We start from the raw sequence: 15,886 nt of genomic DNA, 5'->3' as shown, positions 1-15,886 counted from the left end.
ATACAGGCACCATTGTTGCTAGGACACCAGAAGAACATCAGCAGAACAAAAGAAGCAAAAAAGTTAGTTTTTGACAAACTTTCATTTGAAACAAACACCCTCAAGAAAATAACTATTCAGTAGGCTTAGTAGAAACTACACATGATCTCATACTTCTGCATAAGTGCATTGACATTACCAAGTATAGGAACATGTACCTGGTGGAGCACTGAATGTGGAGAGCTGTACACTTGTACATATCATTTTCGCTATATAACATAAAAGTAGTCACCAAACAATTTTAAGTAGAAACTACACATGATCACAACGTTCGAAAAGTTAGAAAAGAGTGCACTGTCAATGCCGATACAGTTGCCATTGGTGATTATATAGTTACCAACTGATTTCTTTCAGGCACTAAGTCTACATGGGTTGTGGGTTTTCTTGGTGTGGAAGCATGTTAAACTGTGAGCTTCAGTATTTAGCAGTTCATGCTGTGTTCAGAGCCTGGAAAACAACTCCAGCTGGCCTGATAATCCCAATCCAACCCTAAAATCTCTGTTTCCAGTATGTGCACAGCTAGCTGTGTTTTATTTGAGACAGATATACTAAGTGAGGCAGTTTTATTTCCTGTTTTATTTGGTAAGATCACTTTACTTTCATTTTGTTTCATGTCCATCGAGAACTCTGTTCTACCCTTTTGTTCAACAGCTTGTTGCCCACTGCTGGATTATGCCTTCATTAGAGTATTATTGTTCTGTCCCTCAGTTTATTCCCTTTGTTTCTTCCCCACTTGGGTAAATTTTCATTTTCATGGACTCAAGTACTGTGGCCTTTTTTTTTTTTTATTTAAGTGGACATCTTAAAAGAAATTATGGGAGTCATAAGACTTATTCCACCACCCTGCTGCTGCTGCCAGCTCTAAACACCAAACAATGATGTTGCCGAGTGGCAGCAACTATAGCAACGGCCTGCCATGAAATTTAGTTAGCAGAAGACTAGAAAAATTTCCAACTGTTGCCAAGGTAGTTTGTTTTTTGACTGTTGTTTTATGCGATGAATATGAATCTAAACATTTAATATTCAAAAATGTTTGCAGAGGACAATTTTTAAATTAAACTCTAACCTCCTTCATTTGTGTTAACGAGGTGAAGTCTGAGTTTTGGGAGAATTCCTCTGAGGAGTTGGAGAGCACTTAGAAGTTAACATTGGTGTCAGATCTTTCTACAACTACAGGCAGGTGTCTTACTATTTTTGACCCTTATCTATGTTTTTAGCTCATGTCCAATAACAATAGACTGTACTCTAACCAGAATGTTAAATAGAGTCCTGGGATGCCTCTCCACCCTGGGATTTGTCTTTGTTCATATCTTCCAGCTCATCAGGCAGCAGCGGCGCGTCCAAAATAGCTCCAGTGACTTTCTCTTTCCATTTATATTCCTAGACCTTTTCAAAGAAGCTTTTACCTAGCCAGCATTTTACTTTCCATATAAACACAAACACTTACCATTTGCTCCCATTGCACAGGTGGGGAAAGTAAATTGAGAACAAAAAGAGAAACCAGGGAATAAAGGAGACAGGTGAGCAAAGCATAAAGGAACATGGTGCTGAGAGGCAGAGTTGGTGGAAAGAGGACAAAGGAAAAAAGGAAGGAGAATGACCATAATGCAAAGGGACAAAGCACAGAGGGACACAGTCAGCATATGGCTCAGAGGTCGCCCTGACTGCTCCATAATGCCTGACTGTTCAGCTCGAAGTGATGGTGGCCGATGAACATGCATCACTTTGCTCTTGGGTGCCCCTCCTGCTACATGGGACAAGTGGCGACAAGAGGTACATGACACATCCTACTTGATCTAGAAAACCCACTGATGTCCCCAAACAGAGGAATGAAACATATGACTAACTGGGTGTCTAAAAGCAAAAGAAATAAAGGAAACATCTTTGAAAGCTGGAGCCTGTAAGCCATTTGAAAGCCACCTGGGCAGAAACGAGCGGGAATGAAAATCTGCAGCAGGATCAAGACTCTGATTAGGCCAGACAGGCCTGACAGATGGACGGACCAGATTAGTCATATAGACATGTATCAAACAAGGCGAGACAACGTTCATGTCTGAGTGTTGTCTGACCCCTGCGGAGAGGAGGGTGACAGCAAGGTCAGCGGCTGATTTCAAAAAGTGCTGCTCCAAAATTACACAAACACAACTTCAAAGCACTTGTACAGAACTCTACAAATGTTTTAAATTTCATCTCATTAATTTATCTTTTGCTGTCAAGGAGCCAGACTTTCTTGTAACTTTTTAAAGTGGGCTTCTGAAGGTGTTTTATTGGACATTGGACAACAAATGGATTATCTCAGTTGTTCTCCTGACTGAAGTTTGGTCCGTTTACAGCATCCTGCCATGCGATTGCATTTGTCCCTAACCATTGGGAATCCTCATGCTAACTTTTATTGAGTGGAAAAAAGTTAGCGTTCATCCCCCAGCTTCACTGTGTTTATATTATGCTAACCATAGCTTTGTAGCTAGCCACCATGTAGCACATCATTATATAACAGCTAGCCCAACTTCAGTAACCTTACAAGCGTCAATGCTGTTTAGTTTTCTGTCTTCATTTATGTTGGAAGTGATAGCAGAGCTGTACGTTTTAATTTTTCAGAAATCCCTCAGTCAGAACATGCTTTATCATGTTTAGGTGGGAACTAGCGAGCTAACTTCCTGCTAACGTAACTTCTCCGTTAAATTTAATAAATTCTGTTTTTATGGATGCCTGGGTGTTAAACTTAATTGTTACACCTGGTAGAGCAGAACACTGATCATTTTACTAAAAATGAAAGAATTTAGACAGTTTTTAACTCTCAGTGATGCTGCAGTGTTCGTTTTACTTTGGGACCTGAAGCGGAGTTTGGACCCGGAAATGGCTAATGACGTCAGATTTAAAGACCAGATTTCTTTAGTTGAATATACAAAATATGCTAAAGGTAACAAGGTTTGACAGACATGAAATAGTATTTTTGGTGATTCCTAAAGATTTATAATCTGAAAATGTAAGAGAGGACCTTCAACACAGTTTTCAGTTTGTCCTTAAAAAATTTAGTAAACTGAAAAAATAATGGACAAAACAGTGGCAGGTCTAAGGAGGAGACTGTTATGGTTTGGGGCTATATTTAAGCCAGTGGAGTTGAGCATCTTGTTAAAAGTGATGAAATTATGAACACAGAGACAGAGACACCATCCAATTTTCATCCACAGTGGATGCTACAGTATCGCTTCTGGAAGGCATCTGATTGGCAGCACCTTCAAAATAATGCAGTAAGAGCACATGTGGATAAAAAACACACACAATGGAACAATGGATAGGCCTCCCCAGAACCTAGGTCTCAACATTACTGAAACAGTGTGGGATCATCTTGACTGAAAACAGAACAAATGGGAGCCAACATCCAAAGAAGAGCTTTCTTTTAATAAAGAAATGCCAAGAAAAGCAATTAGAATTGAACAGTTTTTGCATCAATACTATATTTCAATACTTCTTTATATAAACACGTTTAACTAAATCGACTATTTCCCAGTTTCCTAGCAAAATATAAAGGAATTAGGGGTAACTCAATCCCTTTGCACAGTACTGAACCATGCAGGTATGAGCATAAATCTGTAGTGAAGACAAGTCACGGTAAAACCAAACGTTAGCAAGAAAATGCTAAAATAAGATAAACTGTTTAAATGCAGCATATAGTTAATGTGGACTGAGTAATGATTTTGCATGCTTAGGCATCATAAATTACTTCTGCTCAGAATCTGCACATCATATATACCCAAAACCTGTTTTACCTCAGTATTCTGTCAAAGTCAACCTTTAAGGACATAAAACTTTCTTAAATTAAATTAACCTGTACCAGTGGAACACTAATGCTTTTATCATGACACTATTACCACCCATGGCTGCAAGCAGGATCACACTTATTCCCAACATATGTGTTTCACAGAAGACCGAAAACCAAAGCCATTTAAAATGTTTAACAGCTGTCAGCAAGTATCTAATGTTTACTGACAGCTGTTAATCTTTTAAGTACTATCCCAGTGTGGTTGCATTTGTTGTGTAGTCATAAACTAGTTAATTGCTAGGTCTGTTTCTATGCACGAGTTATTTTTTATTTTTTTTAATCTGAAATAGATCATAAGGAGAATTGTGTCATCGCTAAGATGGTCCTGTGGGTAAGGACACATATCAACCTGTTTTGAGGCAGTATCAAACAACATTACACATTCTCCACAGATTACAGGTATTATATCATCTGTCTAATAAATAAAGGACTGTATGTGCGATTAATCCAATCCACTCACTGCTTTGGACGATGTATTTCTGCAGACCCAAGGAAGTGCAGTGTCAATTTGAAATAGCTTGGTCAAGCTAAGCAGTCTTCACACTTTGGCTAGAAGTTGTTTACCGTTAAACTTTGACATCAGTCAAACGCAGTGATGTCTCAGCAGGGAACCTCCCTTGATACATCATGTTTGGAAAGCTGCAGGCCACTCTGCATGTGCAAATGTGTGCATGATCAGCACCTCACCCACCGACTGCAGCTCTTTCAGCAAACTTATTGTCAACTGATATTAAATTGTTTTGAACACTATGTTTAGTAGCTATCCGCTGTCAGACGATCTCTCTTATCACTGAGGTGGTTACGTCAAAGGAAGTGACTAATTAAACCTGGCATTTGTTGCTATTTAGTGGTGATAGATGAGCAGCCGTTCAGTGTGTGCATCCTCATATCTGTCCAGCTTTTCAAACAAAATTTTCTGTTTGCATGCATCAATATTGTTAAATCATTACACTCTGATCTTTGAAACCCAAATCAGTCTTATAAGTGTTTTAAATCACTCCCTCGTGCTGCTGAATGACTATTCAACTACGTAAAATAAAAATGTTGACAGGCAGGGCCGTGTACAAATATAACATCCTAAAAAAAACCCACTCGGATTTCTGTCAAATTTAAGTAGATCCCCTCTGCTGTGTCCTTCTCTGTTTGTGGGGCAGCAGTGATGGATCCCATCTTGTCGGCCCCCCAGTGAGCCACTGTGACAGTCGGGAGTCACCAGAGGCCCCGAACGTGTGACTCACAGATTCTTAAAGTCATTCCTGACTCTGACTGGAGACGATGAGTCTCTGATAGGCTTCTGCTAGCATCACTGCCGCCAGCAGGCTCTTTAAGCAGCGATTACCAGACGCCTATTTAGACTCAACATTACATGAACGCAGACATGCGCTGGGTTGCAACTATGTTAAAAGGAGGATGCAGCTGCAGAGACAAATTTCAGTAACTAATCAGCAGCAATAACATCATCAATTGAGTTTTTCAGTGACCTACGGCAAGTTGCGTGGAGAGAAAAACGAAACCACACATGCATCTTGCATCTTGCTGTTCTGTTATGAATGCTACTTTTTCAGAGTTTTGTCTTTTAAGAATTTTCCAGCATACTGTGTTATAAAGACTTTATTACACTGGCTTTATGTTTACTGTGTAAAGTAGTTTGTGCATCATATGTTCTTATTCAGCTCATCTCAGTTAGTCTCCCTCCCCTCACTCCCAGTCGGTCATGGCTGTTCAGTCAGAGGTTTCTTCTTGTTCCAAGGGAGTTTTTCCCTCTCACTGTCGCTAATTGCTTGCTCATCGGGGGTCATTTAATTATCATTAACCTTAAATGTGCATTATTTATATTGGCCAGCGGTAAGCGACTCTTCTGATTTCAAAAATACTAAATCTCTGTGAGGGAAAAAAACATCAACCCAAAAAAAGCCTCAAAAATCAACTTTGTGAACACTTTGTTGATGCATTTATGGCCTCTGGCACTAATTTAAAGTCTTATTTAATACAAACTAATACTCATCTTCCACACTTTTATACCCATTACAATACAAAATGCTAATAAATAAGGAAAGGTTTAATATTCATCAGTCAAACATTGAGATGGCCCAAAAGGTCAAGGCTTTAAAACAGCTACTAAATGGCATACTCTGTATTAGCTCCATACATCCTTTATACACACAAATATGCGTTGCCACCACCTGCTCAGCTCTGATACGTTGCTACATGTGCTGCAGACGATGTCGACAGTTTCGTAAACAACTGAATCCAAGTTGCTCAGACAGACCTGTTATGTGATGACATCGTTTCTGCATTGACCAGTGGATGTTTTTGCAGTCAGAACTGAGCTCAGTGGCACATTTACACTGAGCCTTAATGCAAAGATAGAAATAGTAATTTTTTTGCACAATTTGAAGTGCAAAAACACATCTGAATAAAGTGCAGCGTATATATAAACTCATTTCCCATTGTGACCACATCCAACAAAGCCAATACTACGAAAAAATAACGGTTTTTCCTCAGTTAGCAGCATTTAAATGAGACCAGAAAAGTTATCACTAAAGGGCCTAACCCAGACACAAACAAACACACTCACACACAGCAACAGCAACAACCACACACCCACGGGATGCTCGGAGAGTGGGAGGGGGTAAGGGGGTGAGCCACGAGTCAATAAACCCTGTGTAATCTGTTCCCTTTAGTGGCATAAACCATCTGAGAGGCGATTACAACCGTTCTGCCAAAGTAAGAACATGCGAATTCCTAATGGACAAAAACACTGAATACTCACTCACACACACTCAGACACACAAACACGTGTGTGAACCCTCATACTTACTATACGAGGGCCGTGAAGGCTGTAGAGTAAGAGTAGTATGTTCAAAGATTAAAGCCATGACTCGTGTTTATAAGATCAGACTTACTGAGTGTAGGTGTGAAAAAAATAGTATGTCAGCATGTTGTTTTTAGAAAAGTACTGATTATCATGGCAGGGCCACCATAAACTTGGGCTCCCGCCGAGGTAACTAATGCAAGGCGTTGTCAGTTTGTGTGAGATTATGCATCGTAGACTCCGTGAGTGGGACTAGGAGTGGAGAGCAGGGGGGGAGGCAGACAGGAGTTGTTAAATGTGGAGGAGGGAGGAAGTGTGGAGAGGCAAATCAGAGGGCAGAGAAGGCGCCTGCATGTATGTGTCCGTGGCACGGGGCGGGGGGAAGAGGAGACGCTGACTTTATGCATCATTAGGCAGGTGGACTGAGAACACCAGGCGGAGCTGTGACCGTGGAGGGAAGCTGAGCAGGCATCTGGCACACAATACACAGCGATACACCCACATATTATGGAAAGCTGCCTACAAATTAGACAGTCGTCATTGGGCTAATTGTCATATGTGGATGATCACAAAGTAATTACAGTGTCCTGGCTATCACAGGACGCCATGTGTTTTGTTTAATAACAACGTGCTGGCTTGTTTTGTACTGTGGTGGTGGGGGGCTGTACTGTGGCTCGAGGTTCACTGCGTTTATCTTATTATAAGAAGAGAATGACAATGCTCAGATTACTACAGCTAACCACCTTAACCAAGTAATCTGATATTAAGGTCGTAATTCAATTAAGAATAAAGCCAGTGATAAAGCTCGATTGATCTGGCACTTGGAGCAAAACAGTACTCCACTCTGAACTTGGTGTCTTTTATGTTTGTTTTCCCTCGCCTGTTTTCAGTGTTAGCCCTTATGTCTACTGTGTCATGAAAGACCAATTACAACACAGGAATGGAAACATAACAAGCTCTTAATGAGCTCTTTAAATACACACGCTTCATAAACACAAACACGTGAGATGCTGCTGTTGTTTTCCACATTATTTAAATCTCATTCTTCCTGCCGCAGGTACAAAACAAAGTGACAAAAACAGCGAAATGCAAATGTAGCATCTGATGTAAATCAGCTGAGGTACATAAAGTTCATTATTTTGTGATTTGTTATTGTGTCAGTACAATTAGCTGCTCTTTAAGCGTGATCGATGGCCTCGAGTCGTTTATTAATCGCTGGGGGTCGAGTGTTTTGGGCCGCTGCGTAGCCGCCTCTTCATATTTGTTGCTTATATGACTGTGGAAAAAAGTTTTATTTCAATTCTTTCCTCCTGTTTCCTCTGCAGAGAGAAAGCCGTTCTGCATGTAAAGAGACTGGCTCGCATACATACCATCTGTCAGTGATCAACAGTTGATCGCTAAGCTATAGTTGTAAAGGTAACACTAAACAATTTTGTTCTCCAGCATGAAGTTGGAGAGATAGTCTCTCACTCGGAGAACCAAGGTTACAAAGTAACCAACCATTCTCTGCACCACATACCATGAAGTTACCTGGACTAGTAAGTAATACTACATTCAAAGACAGATACAACAACAATCAAATGTTTGGGACAAAAATCTAATTTCTCAAAGCAGATCACCGTCTGTTGTTTGGAAATACTTTGGATTTAGTGCAAGTGAAGGAAATCTGCAAAGAGCGGTGTGTGTCTGCACTGCAAAGCAACAAAGCATCTTCAGCTGTCTGAAATAAAACACCAAAAACTGCAGTATAATTAATGCATGAAGTCAAAGAAAAATTGTGCAATGCTCACATGTCGATAAAAAAAATCACACCGTGCAAAAGACGTGTTATCCCCTCACACACTTTGTTTTCCAAAGAGACAAAACCTGTCGCAGGAGTAAAATAAAGAGATCTCACAGCTACTATTAATATTATCCATCATGCAGGTGCAAGGAATGGAGTGAAAGACCCTACCTTTAATATTTTAATAATCTCATAATACGTGAAGATGTACACAAATCTTTGCATGTTCTACTTACATAAAACAATTTTTGCCACTAAAATCAGTGAAGAATCCTGACAAATATTTGTCATCTCAATATTATACAAAATAATTATACATCAGTCAAAATTACTCAAACCAGTTGCAGTACTGTCGCAACCACGACAGTACTGGAGGCAGTCGCTGTCCAACCTTGATGCTGGGATTAGTTAATCGCTCTACACGTCTACTTGATGTTGGCAGCAGTTATTTGGGATGTTATCGCTGCAGCTCGCTGAATTTCAGACATTTTCGTGGTCTCTGGTCGCGACATCACGGCCAGTCTCTTCCTATTCTTACGCTCGTTAAGGAACAACATCTCCCATTACCTGAGTGCAAGTGAGTCTGATATAAATCATATATGAGCTAGGTCCTCCAGCAGCAGCTTATTCCTGCGTTGTGCAATCTCAACCTTGTGGTATGAATGGAAGGAAACCAGACGACTCACTCAACCTTTGAAAAGACGCTGACATTTCATTTAGTTATGAAGATACAAACTGTTCAGCCTGGCTTCTTTGGGTGTTTAAATTCCTTTCTTGTGCACAAGTCAAAGAGTAAGGTGAATGTAAAGCAATGCATTTTTCCCTCTGGAGGACTGAAATTAAGAAAGTAACTACTTCTAAATATGAAAGCAGTTAAATAAAACAGATTGAAGTTGAAACTACGACTCGTCAACTTCTATTAGATCACCAGTTGAAACACATCAGGATTAAACTTCTATGATGCACGTTGATCACCTAAACTTGGGTCATTGCTTCGGTATTCCAACCTAAAGTCAGGCCTTACATTTTAGTTACTTATGTGCACGTGAGCCTACTGACTCTGGACTCTGACTTCACTGAATAAAGACGGAAATGGCAGGCAAGCGAATCCAAGGGTGACTCCATGAAACACACACTGCAGCTACACGCTGGCTCAGCTACGCTCCGTTAAAGTGGCTGTCGGAGGCGATACAGTAATCCACTTTTAATGGCAATGGCCGTGTCCCTTCCCCCACCGTGATGTGATGGCCCCGGACATACCACCGCGCCTCTCTTAAGGGAGAAGTGTCAAAACCAAGTCGCCGCTGTGCGCTGTCCTACACGTTTGACAGTGGTTGGAGAGGAGAAAACCTATCCTTTCTCCCATGTGAGATCATTTCTGATTCAAAGTAATGGACCCATTTGCTCCCACATGTAAGATGGACCCCCTCAAAGCCTTGCACATCCTACGCAAGGAACCAGAGTTTTTCTTCTCAGTGTAAAGCAGTGCAAATCTGTAAGGATTGTGCTGCATGCTTAATGTTATCTGCGTGGATTACAGTAGAAGAAAGACTGAATCTGCTCATTGTGATAAGATCCTATAATTAGACTGAACACTACTCTGCTGTGTCACGTTTTCTTTTTTTGTTCCTTTTCTTCTTTATAATGCTCCTTATTTCAATTAGTAAAAGAAGCGTTCTTCACAGTTTCCTTTATTATGCCCTACAGTGCAACCACATTCCCAGTGTATCACAGTATAACAGCCTCTGACAGGTTGTCAGAAGCCAGCTAAGGTTACGGCAGTAGCATCTTGCTCCCTGACACCAACTAATCAATTCATCGAGTGCACAAAGAAATAGGTCAGTTTGTCATTGGTATCATATTTAAATTATCTTTGAAGAGAAGCACAGTGCAGCATTATCAAACTTTTTTTCAGGTAAATTTTAATAGTTTTGTGATGTAAAAATATATCTGGAGTTTATAAATGTTGACATAATTCCTTCAAAATATCTTAGGTTTGCTGTCATCTTGTCGTGTAGCTGTGAAAGCCAGAAGCAGAGAAGATAGATTTTGTTTCGTTTTGTTTCAAAAAAGAAATCTTACAGTATTAAAGCAACCTGGGAACTTTTGGAAAGAAGGAAAGCGATAGGGAATTAATTGCAACAGAGGTGAGATGTAGAGACAGCTTTCTAAAAAAATGTTTTTTAGAAGTCTTTTGCCTGTTACGTTTTGCTGATTCATCCCGAAACACCAGGGAACGGATAAATGGTATCAAACGTGGACGTGTATTAAACTAGGTGGACATATTTAAATGGAAACGCACGGAGACGTGATCAGCCAATGAGAGCTAAACACAAGCACCGCTCCTACACAAATCCAGGTGGCAAGAAGCTGCTAAATAAGAGATGAGCGGTTTTGTTTTTTTTTACTATCGCAGAAATAGACGCGAGACCAGAGAGCTGCTCGGAAAACTGAAATCGCCGAGCGCGTGCGGGTGAAAGAAGAAAGCGGTGTGTGTCCGCGTCGTTTCGCTGTTCCTGTAAATCCACTTGCTCTGTTTCGTGAAAGCCTCACCAGCGGATCATAACACTCAGAGACCACCAGGAGGAACACAGAGAAGGGGCGAGCGCGCACTGTCCACCCCTCTCCTCCTCCTCCCCGCCTAAATACCTGCTGGGTGTCGATGTCACCGGCGCGCACATCAAACTGTCGTTGAAGGCAGAGCGACACAGAGGCGGATGGAGGTAGTCGCTTCCGCCAGCAGCTGCTGAGCTTCAACTTCACAGCAGACATAGCAGAAAAGCGCGACTGGAGCTTCTCAAACAAGACAACAAAGCCCAGAGGCTCATTTCAAACCTGTTTTCCCCCACGCTCCACGCGCACCAACACACGCTCCGAACCAAAGCGCGCACCTCCTCCTCCTCTTTGTCCATACTCACCACAGCTGTCTCTTCGCGGGGAGGCAGTCTTTGTTGGAGGCTGTCACTCCCATGGCCATCTGCATCACCGTTATATATTTCTGGTACTTCATCTTCTCCTGCAACTCCTGCTGCCGCTTCTGCTGCTACTTTTACTACAACTACAACTACTGCTGCTGGTGCTGCTACTTCTAGGAATCCGCGCGCCACCAAAGCGGCACAGGTGAGCGTGCATTCAAATGTCTGTTATTGTCCTGTCGCGTCATCCGTGGCATCCTCGGTGTCAAAAACGCCATTTCCACGCTGGAAACACCGCTGATAGGGAGGACGTTCCCGGAGGAGTTCAAGGAAAAGTGCCACGCCGCCGCGACCCATGCCCGCGCTGACCCTCTAATCTCATTAGAGCTCAGAATAGATTGGCTAATCTATTCAATTTTAGTCAGGACCGGGTCATTGTTGTGGTTTGCCTCGTATGGCGGACACTTTCCCGGCCGCCAAACCGTGAAATGCCGGTTTGTTTGTGTGGAGAAAAAGAGTCGAGAGAAAGAGGCGGTTCAACAGTGAGCGGTAGGATGCAGCGGCGACGGCACCCAAGCGTCTGCGAGGTAGGAAAGAGAGTGCGCGTGTGTTCAGCCAGAGAGGGAGAGAGCAGGAGAGTGACACAGGAGGAGGGAGGGAGGAGGAGGAGAGAGGAAGCTATGTAATGGCTTTAGTGTGTGTGTGTGTGTGTGTGTGTGTGTGTGTGTGTGTGTGTGTGTGTTGGGGGGGGTTCGTCTAAGTGATTCTTAGAGAAATCCCAGAACTGTAAAACTGAGACAAAGGTGTGTTTTCGATCTTGCTTTCTGTGAGATTGGTCCATTAGGCCGAATTAAAGCATGGGCAGGATTTAAATATCATAAAGTGGAGGTGGAGAGGAACAAATCAGCTCATATGGAATTAAATAATCAGGAGGCAAGTAAGTAACCTAATAAGACCAGATTTGGTAACCTGGACCTTTAAGTATAAAGAATGGAAACAAAACCATGTATTGCAAAGGAGAACTATTCCTGTATTCCTGCCCCTATATAAAGACTAAAAACATAAATACAAATGATACAGGAAAAAGGCTGCTTTTTCTGAGCTTCACACAAAGTCGGAAAAAAACTGTCCTCCAATTGCAGAAGTCAAAATATGTTTGTTTTTTTAAACCACTGAGCTCCTATTTTCCAGACTAAAGACAGAGAGACCAATGAGTACAAAAGTCAGCATCCATGATTTTATGAGGCACATCTGACCATGAAGCAGAGGTAAGTTGCAAATCTGTGAAGGCACCATTAAAGCTTAACACAAGTTCTGGCGCAACATTTACTAATGATGTTGTTTACTAATGACCCCGCTCTACATGTATTAAAACAGCATGTCTGTTGACCAACTGAAAAAATGTTCAGTAAAATTAAAAATACAAAAAATTATGCTTTAGACCAGGGCTGTCAATCATAAGGCCCAGGGGCCAAAACTGGCCCACCAAAGACACCAATATGGGTCCCTGGGCGGCTCTGGAATATGTGAAGGAGAACATACATTTTGGACACACTCCCACAGCCCCACAGCCATTCATATTACACCAAATTAAGTAATAGATAAACAATTAAATGACTAAAAGTTTGGTTTTCACTGTCTATTATAGAAATTTGTGCTTTTGATAATGGGTTTACATTAAAAAAATATTATTAGAGGGCCGTCTACACAATGAGCTACCAGAACTTTTTCTATCATTTTACACATTTAATCCCAATGAGTCATGCTGACAGACTTTTCTTTATCACGTAGAACAAATGGGATGTACTGTTGAAATTGTATGTCTTTTTCTTTCATTAAAATACTTCAGGGATCGAATGTGTAAAGTTGGTAACTCTGAGAGAAAGTGGTGTTTCACTGGTCCCGCCCTCGTAAGATCAAAGGGGGCCGTATGTGGTAACGTGTGTTTGACATTCCTGCTCTACACTATTAAAGCCAACCTCGTACATCAGCCTGGAGTAGGAAAACATTTTGCTTTAAATGCTTCAGTATTATTCTCTCCACTTCCCAAGTTCTTTTTTTGTTTTTTCACAGAAGAGGTGATAAAACAGTGGAAAAAAAGCAACAACATGTTGTATTTGTAATATTTTCCGTTAAATATAGAGCTTAAAACGTTTGCAAACTGTTGCATTATGCTATTTTTTTTAGACATTTTACTCAGTTTCCAGTTTTTTGGAAGTATGAGCTGTGCATTCAAATCTTGGATCATCTTAAACCACCACACAGCTCCAACTGAATAAAATGGACAATCAAAATTACTGTAATAAGCAAAAAAAAAAAAATATCTCCTCCTAATTTATTTTAATATACTTGCTAATGGTGCATATTATACATACATGAATACATTTTTCTGCCAATAACTAGATTAAAGAATATTATAGTTGACATTATAATGTAGATATTATGATGGATTACGAATGTGTTTTGTTTTTAACATCTATGCTATACCTCCTAATGCCAAGCCATACTAAATGCAAGGCTGAGGTTACAATTACTTACCCTTTAGGGGCTGATAGTTCACAGAGTGTCTACAGATGATAATCAATTCAGTGATTGATTCGGTGTCAAATTTAAATGCCCAGTAAACACAAGTCTTTAGTGAGACCTGAAGGACGAGGGGACTCAGAGGAGCCTGTGCGCTCATGATCTAAGGGGGAATGACTCCCCGTGTGTGTGACATCTGTCAAACAAGTGAAATGCATTTCTCAGGGCTGTCGAATAATTTAGATTATGATGTAACCATAAAGAGAGTTCACAGACTCCTTCTGCATGAACCCCTTGGGCAGGACCACTTTCCATTAAAGAATTTGGCAATGAAGCTGGATTGCATCCTGCATATTTTATAATGAAGCTGCACCACGAGGGGAGACAGCATGTCCCTATCCCTGTATTTACATATTTGTTCAGACTAATAAACAGAATGAAGGATGGGAGAAGGACTGAGTATAAACCATAGTCCCCTTGAGACGGCCCATACACCCTAAAAAAGCAAATGTAGATATAAACTCTATCTTTGACCAGCAAGCCAATGCAAAGGCAGGTAAATTTTGGATGGAGCAAGCTGGTGAGCAGCTGGTGGGGAAGGTCAGGAGGAAACTGCTGTTATCAGCACTGCTTGATATTGGCAGCTCTGAAAACAGAAAATTCACCCCAAAAAACTGAACACAGCCTCTCATGAAACTCCTCTGATGTTTATTTACAGTTCTTGGAGTTGGGAAGAGGATTAAATTAACATGTACACACATACACCCACCAGCGTGCCAGTGGTCTGAAGGAGGGTGAGGTCACCACAGCAGTCATATGGTTTTAAGCCAAAAAGGACAGCGAAAACTGACGCACAGTCCTCAGCAGGCTGTCAATATTCCCTTTAATCTCTGGTATTAAATGCAATTTACTGGCTCCATTAGCCCCAAATGTTTAAAATAGATTCTCTGGGTCTCACTTAGCTTCTTCTGTACTCATTTTATGGCCTCAAACATAAAACTACACCTCCTTATATAGCCACAGATAAACAAAACAAGGCTAACTGTCCCCAAGCCCGGCAGCCACAGATGTGATGTTATGGTGGGTTAAAGAGGGATGGTGGCTTGGTTAAGAGTGAGATTTCCCTCAGGAGCAGCAACCATCCAAATGTGTTGATCCCCCCCCCCACTGCCATAAATTACACTATCCACTGGCCCCTGGCCACGACTAATCACATGACCACAGCAGCCAGATTAAATCTGTAGCCTTGGACTGCTCTCCTGTCTCACTCTTGCTCTGCCTCTCTTTCATACCAATAAGCAGACAGCAGGAGCAGACACATGGACCACATCAGCTGAGCATACAGCGGCAGATTATTACGTCTGAGTAAGCACAGAAAATTAGTCACCGAATGGCTGATGCGTGTCATCATTCACCTGTCATCTGTCTCTCCCTGCTCTGAGTGGTGTCTGTACAGCTCACAGGGACTGCCCCAGTTGTTATTATAGACCGCTTTTTGAAGTTTCCTGTACTCACATGCCCTTCAACGACAGCCAAAGAAAGAAAAAAAAAACCCTGCCAGAGGCCAAATTGTCACTTTTTGAGTGATGAAGAAAATCAGTTATGTCTTTCTGTAGTGGAAGTGTGAAATTTAGATGTGAAGAAGCAAAAGGCAAAGCAGAGCGATTCAAGTCTGAGAGTCAGAGATTACACAACTCTGGTTACAGTGGGAAAAGTCTGGAAAGTCGGTTAAGTTCATTTAATGGATATAGTGTTGGGTGAGCCACTTTTGAATTACCCAGGATACCTTTGGTGGTATCAATACCTTGATTTCTCTGTCTTCCACGTAAACATCCTATCGATGATCCAAAAAAAGACTCAAAACCAGGATAGCCGTGTCCCAGTGCGATGTGGATGCTGCACTCCTGCTGTAACTCAACACTCCACTGCAGAGCATCACTGTCTCTTGGCTTGGCCACATTTTGCCCTGACACCTGATATGGCTTCAT

General features: G+C 41.4%; 1 protein-coding gene across 11 annotated transcripts in view; it reads right to left on the bottom strand.

Annotated features, from left to right (window-relative positions):
- The window catches only part of tjp1a (tight junction protein 1a), a 104,707-nt gene extending 92,759 nt beyond the window's left edge, over positions 1-11,948 (bottom strand). For 6 of the 11 annotated variants that reach the window (XM_085270375.1, XM_085270384.1, XM_085270357.1 and 3 more), the window contains exon 1: positions 11,379-11,947. In XM_085270375.1, coding sequence (XP_085126501.1) covers positions 11,379-11,470 — 92 coding nt within the window. In that variant the 5' untranslated portion in view covers positions 11,471-11,947. Of the gene's footprint in view, positions 1-11,378 lie in introns of all 11 variants that reach the window. The other 5 variants (XM_085270338.1, XM_085270347.1, XM_085270391.1 and 2 more) reach the window with 1 other exon arrangement.
- Between the last annotated feature and the right edge of the window lie 3,938 nt (positions 11,949-15,886).

The sequence above is a fragment of the Mchenga conophoros genome, linkage group LG1 (genome assembly GCF_057382185.1).
Source record: "Mchenga conophoros isolate Kocher_MC1m ecotype Shallow Benthic linkage group LG1, M_conophoros_male_GT1.1, whole genome shotgun sequence".
Lineage (NCBI taxonomy): Eukaryota > Metazoa > Chordata > Actinopteri > Cichliformes > Cichlidae > Mchenga > Mchenga conophoros.
This window is presented reverse-complemented; position numbering and strand designations above follow the sequence as displayed.